This window comes from Astatotilapia calliptera, chromosome 6, assembly GCF_964374335.1.
Source record: "Astatotilapia calliptera chromosome 6, fAstCal68.1, whole genome shotgun sequence".
Taxonomy (NCBI): Eukaryota; Metazoa; Chordata; class Actinopteri; order Cichliformes; family Cichlidae; genus Astatotilapia; species Astatotilapia calliptera.
Genome location: NC_137427.1, coordinates 27,941,048 through 27,954,292, shown reverse-complemented (window position 1 = coordinate 27,954,292; position 13,245 = coordinate 27,941,048). Strand labels below are relative to the sequence as shown.

The following is a 13,245-nucleotide window of genomic DNA, read 5'->3' as shown; positions in this document are numbered from 1 at the left end:
CAGCATCTTTTGTTTACCAGTCAGCAGAGAGTCCCTCAGGACCACACAGCAGCAGTAAAGGGAGAACATCCGCTGCCAGAGCACGACTGGGCATTTTTGAGGCCTTCTCTTTGTCACTTAGAGAGCGTGAATTTGTTTGGTTAGCGTTTAATTACTTGCCTGTGAAAAATGTCGGAAAACGGATCCGGACCTGGAGTGGACGATACAGACGCAAAGCCAGGCAACGGAAAACAGTGAGTCACTGGATTAAGCTAGTTAGCGATCTTTATGTGTTGCGATCTATTGTGTTCATATCCTGTTGAAGGTTCAGGGTAAGAGTGAAACCGTTTGTCGTCCTTGACCTCAAAGATCACAGCCGCTCGTTTTGTCTTCTTCTTCTTCTTCTTCTTCTCCTCCTTTTTTACTGCTGTATTAACGCTCTGCTGTACTTTAACATTGTGCTATTTGATCGTTTGATATAACGGAGCTGCAACTGTAGTCCAATCTTTGCATGCTTCTTTCTTTATTTACAGCAGCATTTCTCTGACGTGCATTATTTGCTGAGTTTCTAATCACACATTAAACTTCTAAACTAAATGTTGGCTTGTCCGTCAGATCAGCGGGCTCTTCGTCTGCTTCTGTCCCCATGGACGTGGATGCCAAGCCCCAGTCACACAGCTTCAGATACCGCCTCGATTTCCCCAGAATTGGCCAGTGTATCATCATCAACAACAAGAACTTTGACAGGAGTACAGGTGAGCATTTGGGCGGTCTGTTAGTTTCTGAAATTTAAACTCTAAACGAAACAGCTGTAAGTAACATCTAAAATTAATCTTCCTGATTCAGTTTCAAGCGCAAATCGAAAGGTGATAAAATGTCACATATGTGAGAAGCTGTAGAGCTACACTTGGTATATACAGCAGGTCTGTGACATTTAACGTGTGTAACATTAGACAAACTGATGATCCATTTCTCTTTAGGTGAAATGTGCGATGATTTGACCAGCACTGCATAATATAGATGAGTTGGGTGAAGAAATTAAGGCTTTAATTTTGGAACTATGCATGCAAAAGAGCTCATCAGGGTTCTGCTGCATGCATACAGTTCATAATTTAACTTGGATCTACTGAACTCCATTATGCACTTTAGACATAAAAATTGACCTAGAGCTCCCTTGTCACAAAGGGTGACTTTAGCAGGGAGCTCCGCATGTTTGATTTGGCAGAGTTTTTACACTTGACGCAACCCCGAAGGGATTTGTGTCTTCGACTGGAATCAAACCAGTGACCTTTCCCTTCCTAAGAGAATGCATAAACCACTCCAGTATGGCTGTACATTTGACATGAAGGTCTTAAAACGTGTTAAAGTGTTGGGATGTGTGTGCGGGAATTGTGCTGCTGGAGTTCAGGGCTTTAGCAATTTATATTACAACCAGTTCATTGCAAGATATTTTATGGATCTGGACATAAAAGCAACCACTATGTGGGTTACAGGTTATTTATTAGCTCAGTTTTGCTCTTGTTGCACTTTGTTGTTCAGCCAAGTTAGGGCCCTTACGTGAAGTAATAAACTAGTGATACAGAGACCAAAGCTGATATAGAGGACAATGTTTGCACAACTGTTGAAACCAGTTGCTGTATTAACACATTAGAAAATGTATTTGCTTTGTTTTCTTCATGCTTAGTAAATAAAAACAGGTATGGGTGGTGCACCGAGTTAACTATTTACATAGGGAAGTGAATCCAGACTAATGGTAAAGGTTAACTTTGGGTAATGGATCCATTGTCTCAAATTTTCTTTGTTAAAACTTTAATTAGGTGTCATTCCCATACTAGTGTTTCTATTGACAATACATCCACCCCCCCATTTTTACTAGACGCCTTTGACACAGGGGTGTGCATGGTAGAAAGCTGGAGGAGGGGACTTCTTTGAGTATTAAATGTGAGGTGATGCCACCTTGTTGTATGAGTGTGTGTTGAGGCTAAAGGCTCACGTTTCATCTGCCTGTTGACAAGTGTTTGTTAGGGCTTATTTGCAATGCTAAGCTCTCCCTTGGTAACGTGTCGCATCACTGCGTTGAGGCTTGAACTCTGTGCAGTAATGGCCCACACTGTGGAGGCAGTGCTAAAGTGTGGCTTCTCTTCTCCTCTATTCTCTATGTAGGACAGAAACCAGGTGATTCATCTCACTTCTACACCTTTTGAGAGTTTATAGGTGTGGAAGGTTTAACCTTAATGCTGTGGATTCCTATTTCCTCCATTCACTGCAGGTTTATTAGATGTTCTGGTTGGATCTGTTGCAGTTTACGTGTTAAGTATCCTTGCATTTGATGACAGTAGGTTTTGGGAGCTGCCAGCACATTTTACTGTCAGCTGGCTCATCAGCAAGTTCAGACACATGACTCAAAGTATGATCAGGCACGCAAGGCATGGGTGTGATCTATAAGATGACTGGCACCACAAGAGAGTATGCTGATCAGTTCCTCTTCCTGTTCAACATTTGCTGTGGAGTATTTTGTTTGAGAATATTCAAAATGTAGATTTTTTTGGGAATGACGTTGTTTTAAATAGTGTTGCTTTTGGGTGTTGGCACAGAGTTCTTTATCATTTTCTGAGGCTCAGATGATTATACTGGTTGCGTGATACTGGCTTTTTTTCCATTTACTTTCAGAGATTAACCTTTCCCTCTGGTTTGTGTTCTCTAACTTTTTCTTTTTTGTCTCTCCAAAAACCTGTTTGCTGTTTTACTGTTTGAGGTAATCAGAGGGCCTCCAGGCTTGGTGGTTGTGGGCTGTGTTGTCCTGTTTTCATGTTCTTGTTTTAAAAAAGAAAAAAGGTTTAACCTCATTTCAGTGGGGTTGGAATGTAAATGACAGAGAAAGGAACAATACATTTTAATGCACTTCTAGCAAATATATCATTAATCGGCACATATTAAATAGTTTAAGAAATCAAACTTTTAGCTGATTATGTTCTCTGAAATTGTTCAGAGCCCTAAAACTGTAACGGATGGTTGGTGCCATCATTGCGCTCGAGTTCAGGCTCCTCGAAAGCTGGTGTGTCCTTCTCTGACCTTTCATCTTGCTCTAATATCTCATCCCTCACACTGCGATAAGTCTGAATCTCCTACAATTCTGAGCAAAAGTGAAGTACTCAGGAATTAGTAACTCCTATTGCCAACCATAGAGGACACTGAATCAAAGTTTTGCCCATCATTTTGAAAAGAAAGCCAGAAAGCCCAAGATGTACACCTGACTATACTGATGGATATACAGGTCTCAGGTCCCTTACGTGATAGCAATGAATAAACATCAAAATAAACATCAAATGGCAGCTTTTCATTTATCTTTGTCAGTATAGCCATGTGTTATTTGTATCTACTGAAATGGGAATATCTCTTTTTTTTCTTTTTTTTGCCCTCTAAAAATCAGAAGTGCCCCCAAACCCCCCAGTCTCAGTCAGCTTCTACATCTGTCTTTACAAACGTCCTGTGATGGTCTTAATATTCCATCAGATTTGTGTTTTTGAAAACTTGTCTGGCAGGACTAAAAGGGCACACACGACTGCGTATTCAACATGCATCTCGATGTTCTCAGAGCAAACACGTCGAGTCAAGTAAACATCAGTAGTGGTTGATCCTGTACTTCGTCGTTTAGTTAGCGGAAAGGAGCAGGTGTTACCTGAACAATAACAAAGCTCTTTTTCTGTTCAGGTGCCTCATGACGAATAAGCCCTGACAGTGTGACTGTAAAGCAGTCTTTTTTTTTCTCGTTTTGTTATTTTCTGGCTCATTGCTGCTCAAGATGGGCGGAGATCATGCGTTAGTAAGAATAGGTGCGCCTGTTAACACCAAAGTCATTGGGTAGATCCATGCAGACTCGCTCCTGCTTCGCTTGAGTCTAGCACACCGAACAGCACATGCTGCTAATGCTGACCTGCCAGTGGCAAAAAAACCCTTGTACCAACAGAATCCAATATAAAACGGACCGATAATGTGGTTTTGTACAACACTTAGAAGCGTGTTAAAAGAAGAAATTGAAGATGCTGCTGTTTAGCTGCAGTACACCTCCCTCCTGCTACATCCAGTCAGGTTTCTCATGCCCGGCTGTCGTGTGGAAAAGCTAAATCAAAATGCGCTCCATTTATATTGTTTGTTTGTTTGTACACTCAGAAGGAGGAAATGTTGATTTGTCTTGCACATGGTTTTCATGTTGAAGTAACCAGAATTGTGGTTTTGTGTGTTCCAGGCATGAATCAGCGAAACGGTACTGACGTGGATGCAGGCAACGCCATGAGAGTATTTAAAAATTTAGGTTATCATGTGAAGCTGTACAATGACCAGACAGTTGATCAGATAATGAACGTTTTAACTGCTGGTGAGAATGATTTAAACCTCCCACTGCTACTCGTAAAATTAAAAATAAGCCTCATGCTACTGACTCTTTTCACATGCTTTTGTTATGTATCAGCTGTACGTGTATTCATTTATCCATCTCTTTGTTTTTTTAAGCATCCAAGGAAGATCACAGCAACTCAGCCTCTTTTGTCTGCATTCTTTTGAGTCACGGGGATGAAGACTTGTTCTTCGGCACGGACGGCTCAGTAGCGCTCAAACACCTAACTTCACTTTTTCGAGGCGATCGCTGTAAATCACTGGCGGGAAAACCCAAGCTCTTCTTCATCCAGGTACCGTGGTGGTTTCTCTTCTAGTCCACTTCCTCTAACCTGCAAACCTGTAAACGAACACTGCTTCTTTTTTTGTGCATGTGTTGACATTGAATAGGCTTGCAGAGGTACAAATCTGGATCCAGGCATTGAAACAGACAGCGGAACTGATGGTGTTAAGATCCCTGTGGAAGCAGACTTCCTCTACGCCTTCTCCACTGCCCCAGGTTAAAATAAGGGCCTTTCCTTTTTCTTGTCTTGGTTTTTGCATGCTTGCATATTGTTTCCTTTAAGAAATATTGTATTTGAACAAAGCATATTCCATGACTCATCTACACACAGGTTACTACTCATGGAGGAATACTCAGACTGGGTCCTGGTTCATCCAGTCGGTGTGCGACATGATCAGCAAGTACGGAAAAGAACTGGAGATCCTGCACATCATGACCCGAGTGAACCACAAGGTGGCAGTAGAGTTTGAGTCTGCCTCCAATTCTCCGGGGTTTCATGCAAAGAAACAAATCCCCTGTATTGTGTCGATGCTGACCAAAGAGATGTATTTTTCTGGTTAATGTCAGAAAACTAGAAGAAAGGCTTTGGGAGTGCTAGAATTTTTTATTTTATTTAAATGTACACTTTGCAACTCGATATCTCTTCTAACGTTCATATTGCTTGGAGGGCAGACACGATGCAAATGTCAGTGATGCTTCACCACCTTGGCATTATTAAGTTTATTCAGTGTTGAGTAGTTATTTAAGTTTGGCATTCACTTTTACCCCAGCAGCAGGCCCTTTAACCAAAAGGAAGGTTATTTTTCACATACCAACATGACATAAAACCTACAGATGTCTACAAGTAATAACAGCTTGAATTTCCGGGCTGAGTGTGTTACACGTAGATGCCTTTTTGCTGTTTACACTGCACATTTCAGGGAACACTGTTGTGAGTCAGTTTGATAGGAAGTTTGACCTTCTGCGTTCGTGTAATCATGAAACCATAGATGGGCTGATTGTCCACCAGCAACAATATCTCATACATGAGGAGCCTATTGTAACTTAAGTGTCTAAGCACGAAGATGGTCTGTCTTTTTTGTTTTCGTCTCTATTTACATTTGTATTTGTCTCCATTGTTGTGTGAGTGATGTCATTCACTGGATCGGTACCTGATGCGTTGTGCAAAGCCTGAATGAAAGCACCACCTGAACCTGGTGGGTAAATTATTATGTAGCAAATGCAAGAGCATCCTGTAAGTTAAATGTATGTGGGTTAGAAAGCTCAGAATTACATTTTTAATTTTCTGGGGTTTTTTTTTCTTTTCTAAAGGTCTATTTCTTTCTCTTGCTTGTGAAAATCTTTGATGGGGAAACAGGTTTAATAGCCTGCATGGGAAGTGCTCAGCAATCCGCACAATGCTGTCTTTTGAGCCATATTTTAACACGTTAGACATACTTGAACTTTTTTATTTCACTACTCTTTTCATGGCTTCTTGACTGGGCCGATTAACCTCATAGGCAGTCCACGGTGCAAAGTGTTAGACATTTCAGGATGTGGTTAGTTTAATTTGCCAGACAACCGGAACTACAAAGACGGATTTGTTCAGACAGGTGATACTTTCACTTTGTTTTTTATCTTGTGTAGACACAAAGTGTAGTACCATCCTTTCCCCGTAAACTTAAGAGGTTTGGTCAGACCAAACATGATCTTTGAATATGTTCACTTTGGCTTCAGGGATCAGTGATGTGCCTTTTTCCACAAACAATGAGCCAGTAAAAGAAATATTGAATATTGATGGAAAAAAGCTTTTGGTTGCAGCCTTAAAGAAACATTCATGGTGGCTTTTTTTTTAAAAATTAATAATTAATAATGAAATGCAAATTTACTAAAGACATTTTGTACTTCAGTGATGCAATTTTCTTAATAACCACAAGCAAACTGAGTAAAAGTTCTTCTGCAAAACTCATGTCACCATGAATATCAACTAATTCATAAGAGATGAAGCAGTTTGATTGCACATTGATGCTGTTTTTACATGTGACAAATCATGAGAATGCAATTGTTTATGTACAGCAAGCCAGCTGTATGTGTCACTTACGCTGTTAAAATAATTCATCGTTGCATGTTTGACACGCACTTCTCAATTTGGCTTTTTTGTAAAATCGTGATTTTGTAAGCAGCTGTGATGTAAGGTTGATGAACTGTCTTTCACGCAAAATAAAGACCACTTTGTATTCTGTGCTGTGGAATTGGTTTCATTGTTTAGTTTTGGCTCATCCGTTGCAAGAATATTCATAGCACCAAAGATTACCAAACCCATTTTTTGACACATTCTTGGCAAACTCGTTCCAGTTTTTTCAGAATATCATAACAAGAGCTAACCTGAAACAACAGTAAAAGATCCGCTTTTACGATGCCTTGAGTTTAAATATGCAGGATTTCTCCAGATTTGCCTGTAGGTGAGAAAAACTGAACCACCGCAACTTGAGACCCGGGGACAGATAAAACTGTCTTGAGCACAAATGCACTTTACTGAAACTGCTCCCACAAACAAGTGAATTATACATTTACAATCGACAGTGATTAAAATGCTTTATCTTAACTTTGATACCTGAAACTAATAGTATAAATAAATATGGCATAACTGAACCTAAAGTAATAATTTCTAGCTGCAGTGATTAGATTCACTGTGTTGTATGATATAAAAAGTAATTTCCCTCCCCCAACATAGCCATTTAAGACTTTCAGATTCCACTAAACCACGGTGAGATCATTTTCCACAAATGGAGAAAACTTGTAACGGTGGCGAGCCTTCCCAGGACCAAAATCACTCCAAGAGCGCATCAACAACTCATCAGGTCACAAAAGAACCAGAACATCTAAAGAACTGCCGGCCTCAGTTCAGGTCAGAGTTCATGATTCAGCAATAAGAAAGAGAATAAACAAAAATGGCATCCATGTGATAGATCACCATTTACCAGAAAAACACCTTGATGATTCCCAAGACATTTGGGGAAATATTCTGTGGACTACTTTTTTCTGCACTTTTTTGGGAGGCTTGAGTCCCGCTACATCTAATGTGAAACTAACACAGCATTTCATAAAAATAACACCACCCACAGTCAAACATGGTGGTGATAGTGTGATGGTCTGGAGCTGCTTTGCTACTTAAGGACAAAGGGCTCCAGAAAACAAACAAACAAAAACCCAAACACCTCAAAGCGTTCCCACTCCAAAACCTGTACTGGCATCTGATTGAAATTCTTTTGCGCGACTTTAAAAAGGCCATTACTGCTCGCTGTCAGTTATTGCAAATAGCTGATTGCAGTTCTTGCTACCAAAGGTAGCACAAACAGTTATTAAGGTTACAGGGCAATCACGTTTTTAGAAAGGGTCAGGTAGGTTTCGATAGCTTTTCTCCTTTAATAAATGAAATCATCATTTAAAAACTACATTTTCTTATTTTGCATGTTATTTTCCTATAATATTAAAATTTGTTTGCTCTGAAAAATGTGACAGGTGCCAAAAAAAAGTCAGGAATTGGGCAAACACTACTCAAAGAAAATTAAAGGAACACATTAAAAACTTCAGATCTCAAATCATGCTGGATACCTATACTGATATGGACAGTGTAATGTGTTAGGAATAGGCCGAATTCTTAGGCAAACCAAAAATAAAAATGAAAAAAATTTGTGGCAGCCTCATCATTTTTGATGTAAATCCTTGCAGTAATTCAAGATAATACTCAGTAGTTTCACCCCTACCTGGTTCTATCCATGCCTGACAACATCAGGGCATTTTGTCCTGGAGGATCCCGTCTATCAGCAGTCAGGTCATTAATAAACACGAGTGTTCCTTTATTTCTCCATACTTTTCTCTTCCAGTCATTCTGGTAAACGTTCATCTTGGTTTCATCTGCCCATAGATTTATTTCCACCCAGAACTGCAAAGCCTCTTTTAGATATTTTCAGACATCTGGCCTTCCTGGTGATAATTGTCACCAGTGGTTGTTGTAAACCCTCTCTATTTACATTCATAAGGACATCTCTTAATTTGTTGAGTTATGCAATATTATGACTCAACTCCTTACAAGTGTTGTCTTGTGGTGAATGAATTTTTTTTAACTAAGGAAAGAATTCAGCACTCCTCCACTTTAATTGTCTTCTGTGGTCTTTTAGGCCTTTCGGTGTTGCTGAGCAGGCTGGTGCATTCCTTCCTTTTAAGAATGTACCCGATTGTCTATTTGGCCACTCCTGGAGCTTTTGCAGTCTCTCTGATTCTTTTATTGTGTTTTTCAGCCTAATGATGTCCTCCTCCAGTTGCATCAGCATCTCTTTGGATTTCATATTGAGCTACCAAACACAAATTCAACACTTCGAATCATATCCACATTTTTTATCTGCTTGGTTTGTAAAGAAATCACAAGGAAACATGAAAAAAATATAAATCTACTTGAGAGTCAACTGTACAATTTTTGTCTATAAAAATGTCTGTAATACCCACGCAGTTACTTCAGATTTTTTTGTTAAACATCTTCATTTAAATCTGCCCTTCAGTCACACCTTAATTGTTTGGTTTAAAATTCACACAGGCAAACCTGCAAAAACCATGCAAGGCTTGCTTTGTCCAAAATCTTATAGACCTGGCTATCTAATGGCTTAATGTTCAGCAAGTGCATGATATATGGTCCATTTTGATAGTTTATTTTATGGTACTGTTGGATTGCATAATAATAAGGCATTTTTAACACTATATAGAGCAGGGGTGGCCAACCCGCGGCTCTCGAGCCGCATGCGGCTCTTTGCCTGGTTTCATGCGGCTCTTACGTTCATATCAAAGTTTGTGTTTTGGGGTTTTTTTGTGTTGTTGTTTTAAAATGTGCACGTTCGCTTCGCTTGAGTTCAATACGGTATTTTCATTAAATGGCCATGTGTGTGAGATGAAAATACCGCAAAGTTTCCCAGTAGGAGCAAGTTTGCCCTTAAAATGGCAAGGAAAAAATACACAGCAAAAAGAAAATATGAAGATGAACATAGGATGTTTTTAACAGAGTGGGAGAGTTTATATTTTTTTGTTGAACGCAATGGCAAGCCATTCTGCCTTATATGTCAGACGTCATTAGCGCATTTCAAAGCTTCAAATCTTCAGCGCCACTTCAGCTCACTCCATGCTAACATCGACCAGAACCATCGACCCAAAAGGGACTGAACTTCGCAAGCACGAGTTGGCCACTTTGAAAAGTCAGCACATACAGTTTTTCCAAAAATTTACGAAGCGGTCAGAGACCTTAACACTCGCATCCTATCAGCTGGCTTGGAACATTGCACGGGCTAAAAAGCCATACGATGAAGGGGAGTTCGTTAAAAAATGCCTCAGTGACGTTGTTGAAATCTTGTCTCCTGAAAACGACAAATTAAAACGCATGGTATCAGACGTCCAACTGTCCCGCCACACTGTTGAACACAGAATATCGGACATTAACACGGCTATTGAAACACAGTTGCACTCTGACCTTCAAGCATGTGAGTATTTTAGTGTCGCATTGGATGAGAGTTGTGATATACAAGACAAGCCTCAGTTGGCAATATTTGCACAGTCTGTGTCAAACGATTGTGTGATCAAAGAACTCCTGGATATTGTGCCATTAAAAGACAGAACCCGTGGCACAGATGTGAAAGAAACCATGATGGCTGCATTAGAAAAAGCAAATCTGCCCATAACGAAATGAACTGCAATAGCCACGGATGGAGCACCAGCCATGATGGGATCTGTGAACGGGCTTGTGGGGCTGTGCAAAGCTGACCGAACTATTCCTGACTTTTGGAATTTCCACTGCATCATCCACATGGAGCAACTCGTGTCTAAATCATTGAAATTAGATAACGTCATGAAGCCTGTGATGGAAATCGTCAACTATATCCGCACACATGTGCTTAACCACAGTCAATTCAAGAATCTCATTGCTGAGCTGGACCAAGGGCTTCCAGGTGACCTGCCGCTGCACTGCGAGGTGGCTGTCAAAAGGCCAGGTACTCTCTCACTTCTTTGAGCTTTTGGATGCCATGAAACTGTTTATGGAAGAGAAGGACAAGGACTATCCCGTGCTCTCGGACCTCAAGTGGATTATGGATCTGGCCTTTTTGGTCGACATGCTGTGTCACTTGGACAGACATAACCTGACCCTGCAGGGTAAGTTAAAAATGCTGCCTGACCTGGTGCAAAGTGTGTTTGCGTTTGTCAACAAACTGAAGCTGTTCAAGACACATATTCAAAAGGGAGATTTAACGCATTTTCCCACTCTGCTAAAAGCCAAGCGGGCAAGTCACCAGCGCTGCCCTGAGTAAGCAAAGAGCCAGATGTGCAACGCTGATTGAAAACTTGCACGAAAGCTTTGTGACCGGGTTCCATGATCTACAATTGAAAAGGCCACAGATTACGTTCCTCGTCGACCCATTGAATGCAGAGACCGGCTGTTTGAAAGTCTCGCTAGTCACAGATAAAGCTGCGGCTGAGTTGGAGATGATCGATCTTTGTGAGGAGGACCAATTGAAACCTGCTTTAAGGGAAGGGACCATTGAGTTCTGGAAAAGTATGCCAATGGAAAAATACCCCAATGTCAAACGGGCTGCGCTTAAGATACTGTCAATGTTTGGGTCAACATACAAGGCAAGGAATGCCAGAAGTCCCATTAAACAACATGCATTGTAAAAGTAAATGCTATTGTAGATTATTATATTTTTGTTTGTGGACTTGGTTGAACTGAGAGTTTGTGTGTGTGAGACAGTGCACACAATTGTTGAAAATGACTGGCCTGTGGTTTTAGTACTGTAGGAGTCATTATCATATTGGTGTGTGTGTGTGTGTGTGTGTGTGTGTGTGTGTGTGTGTGTGTGTGTGTGTGTGTGTGTGTGAGAGAGAGAGAGAGAGAGAGAGAGAGAGAGAGAGAGAGAGAGAGAGAGGAGGAAAGGATGGGTGATGTTCATGTGTGCCCATGTGTAGGATGTGGCTCTTTGCGGTAACACAGTAAAAAAAAAGTGGCTCTTGGTCTCTGACTGGTTGGCCACCCCTGATATAGAGAAAACTCGTCTCTGCAGTGGTCCACTTTGTTAACATACAGACAGATATATATCTGGAGTCTAACTGTAATCATTATTGTTTCAGTCCGGTGCACACTACGTTTTCTGTGGCAGTGATAAACGGCACTGATGACCATTTATGTTTTACATATTGTGTTGTGTGTTTTATCTGTTTTTTAATGTTTTATGTGAAAGTCTATGTGTGTTCTGTATAGTTATAAAAAATTAAACCATGTGTAAATTGTAAATATCAACAGAAAGTAATGAGTTGCAAATCTGTTAAACACATATTTATTTTCACAATAGAACATAGAAAAGAAATCAAACGTTTACACTGAGAAAATATAACTTTCGACAAATATTGTCTCATTTATAATTTTTTAATTTGGCAGTAGCCAAGTAACATGACTGGGTGAAAAAAGAGCATCTTAGAGAGGCAGAGTTTCTCAGAAGTAGTGATGAGCTGAAAATTGAGCATCTACAGATTGTGAAACAATTTCAGAATGACGTTTAACAACATAAAATTGCAACGATTTGTCTACCATACATAATTTCATTACAGAATCCCAGGAATGTGGACAAATGTCTGTGTGCAAGGGACAATATACAAAAACCCAGTGTGATCTTGTGGTGATCTTCAGGCCCCCAGGTGGCACTACATTAAAAACAGGTGTGATGCTGTCATCAAAAACACTGCATGGGCTCAGGAACACTTCCAGAGACTACTGTCTGTGAACACAGTTCATTGTGCCATCTGTAGGTTAAAGCTCTATGATGCAAACAAGAAGACAATCCAGAAACACTACCATCATCTCTGCTCATTTGAAATGCAGTGATGCAATCAGGAAACTGTTCTGTGGACAGATGAATCAAATTCTGAAATTCTTTTTGGAAAACATGGATGCCGAATCCTCCAGAGTAAAGAGGAGAGAGACCATAGTCCAACTTGTTATTAATTCAAAGGGCTGCATCTCTTATACTATAGGGTTGTGTTAGTACCTATTAACTTGGCTGCTTACACCAAGATACCATCAGTGCTAAAAGGTATATGCAGTTTTTGGAGAATCACGTGGTCTCATCCAGATATAATCTTTTTCATCAGGACAATATTTCAGCAATGCTAAACCTCACATTGCAGCTATTACAACACATAACATTAACAGTACAAGAGTCCAGGTGTGGAACTGGCCTGACTGTTCAGGTCTTACACCAACTAAAAACACAGCATGAAAGGGAAAATACAACAACTAAGACCCAGGACTGTTCAGTAACCAGAATCCTAATTTATAAGAGAATACGATGATATTGAGCAGCTGCCCTGTTCAGTTTCCAAACGTTTACAGACTGTTTTTAGAAGAAGAGGTGATGATACACAGTGGTAAACATGGCTGTGTCCTACTTTTTTGGGGTGAAATCTTGCTGCCATCAAATTCAAAATTACCTTTGCAATATCCTTTTTTTATTTTTGAATGTAATTAGATTTTTTTTTTAAATTAAATTAACTTTCATTTAGGCTCCTGTGTGTGTGTGTGT

At 40.1% G+C, this 13,245-nt stretch overlaps 1 protein-coding gene across 1 annotated transcript; it reads left to right on the top strand.

The window, feature by feature from the left end:
• Nucleotides 1–6,875, top strand: casp3a (caspase 3, apoptosis-related cysteine peptidase a). Its single transcript, XM_026171440.2, has 6 exons — nucleotides 1–233; nucleotides 595–734; nucleotides 4,226–4,354; nucleotides 4,489–4,664; nucleotides 4,762–4,870; nucleotides 4,986–6,875. Exons 1-6 carry the CDS (start codon nucleotides 169–171, stop codon nucleotides 5,213–5,215), a joined length of 849 nt encoding a protein of 282 aa, XP_026027225.2. The 5' UTR covers nucleotides 1–168; the 3' UTR covers nucleotides 5,216–6,875.
• The last annotated feature ends 6,370 nt before the right edge of the window (nucleotides 6,876–13,245 follow it).

What these genes read in the sequence shown, in the direction of transcription:
- casp3a (XM_026171440.2), top strand. Translation starts at nt 169, where the DNA reads ATGTCGGAAAACGGATCCGGACCTGGAGTGGACGATACAGACGCAAAG. An exon ending in GAACTTTGACAGGAGTACAG is followed by an intron (nt 735 to 4,225) that starts GTGAGCATTTGG and finishes TGTGTGTTCCAG; the next exon opens with GCATGAATCAGCGAAACGGT. An exon ending in CGCCTTCTCCACTGCCCCAG is followed by an intron (nt 4,871 to 4,985) that starts GTTAAAATAAGG and finishes ATCTACACACAG; the next exon opens with GTTACTACTCATGGAGGAAT.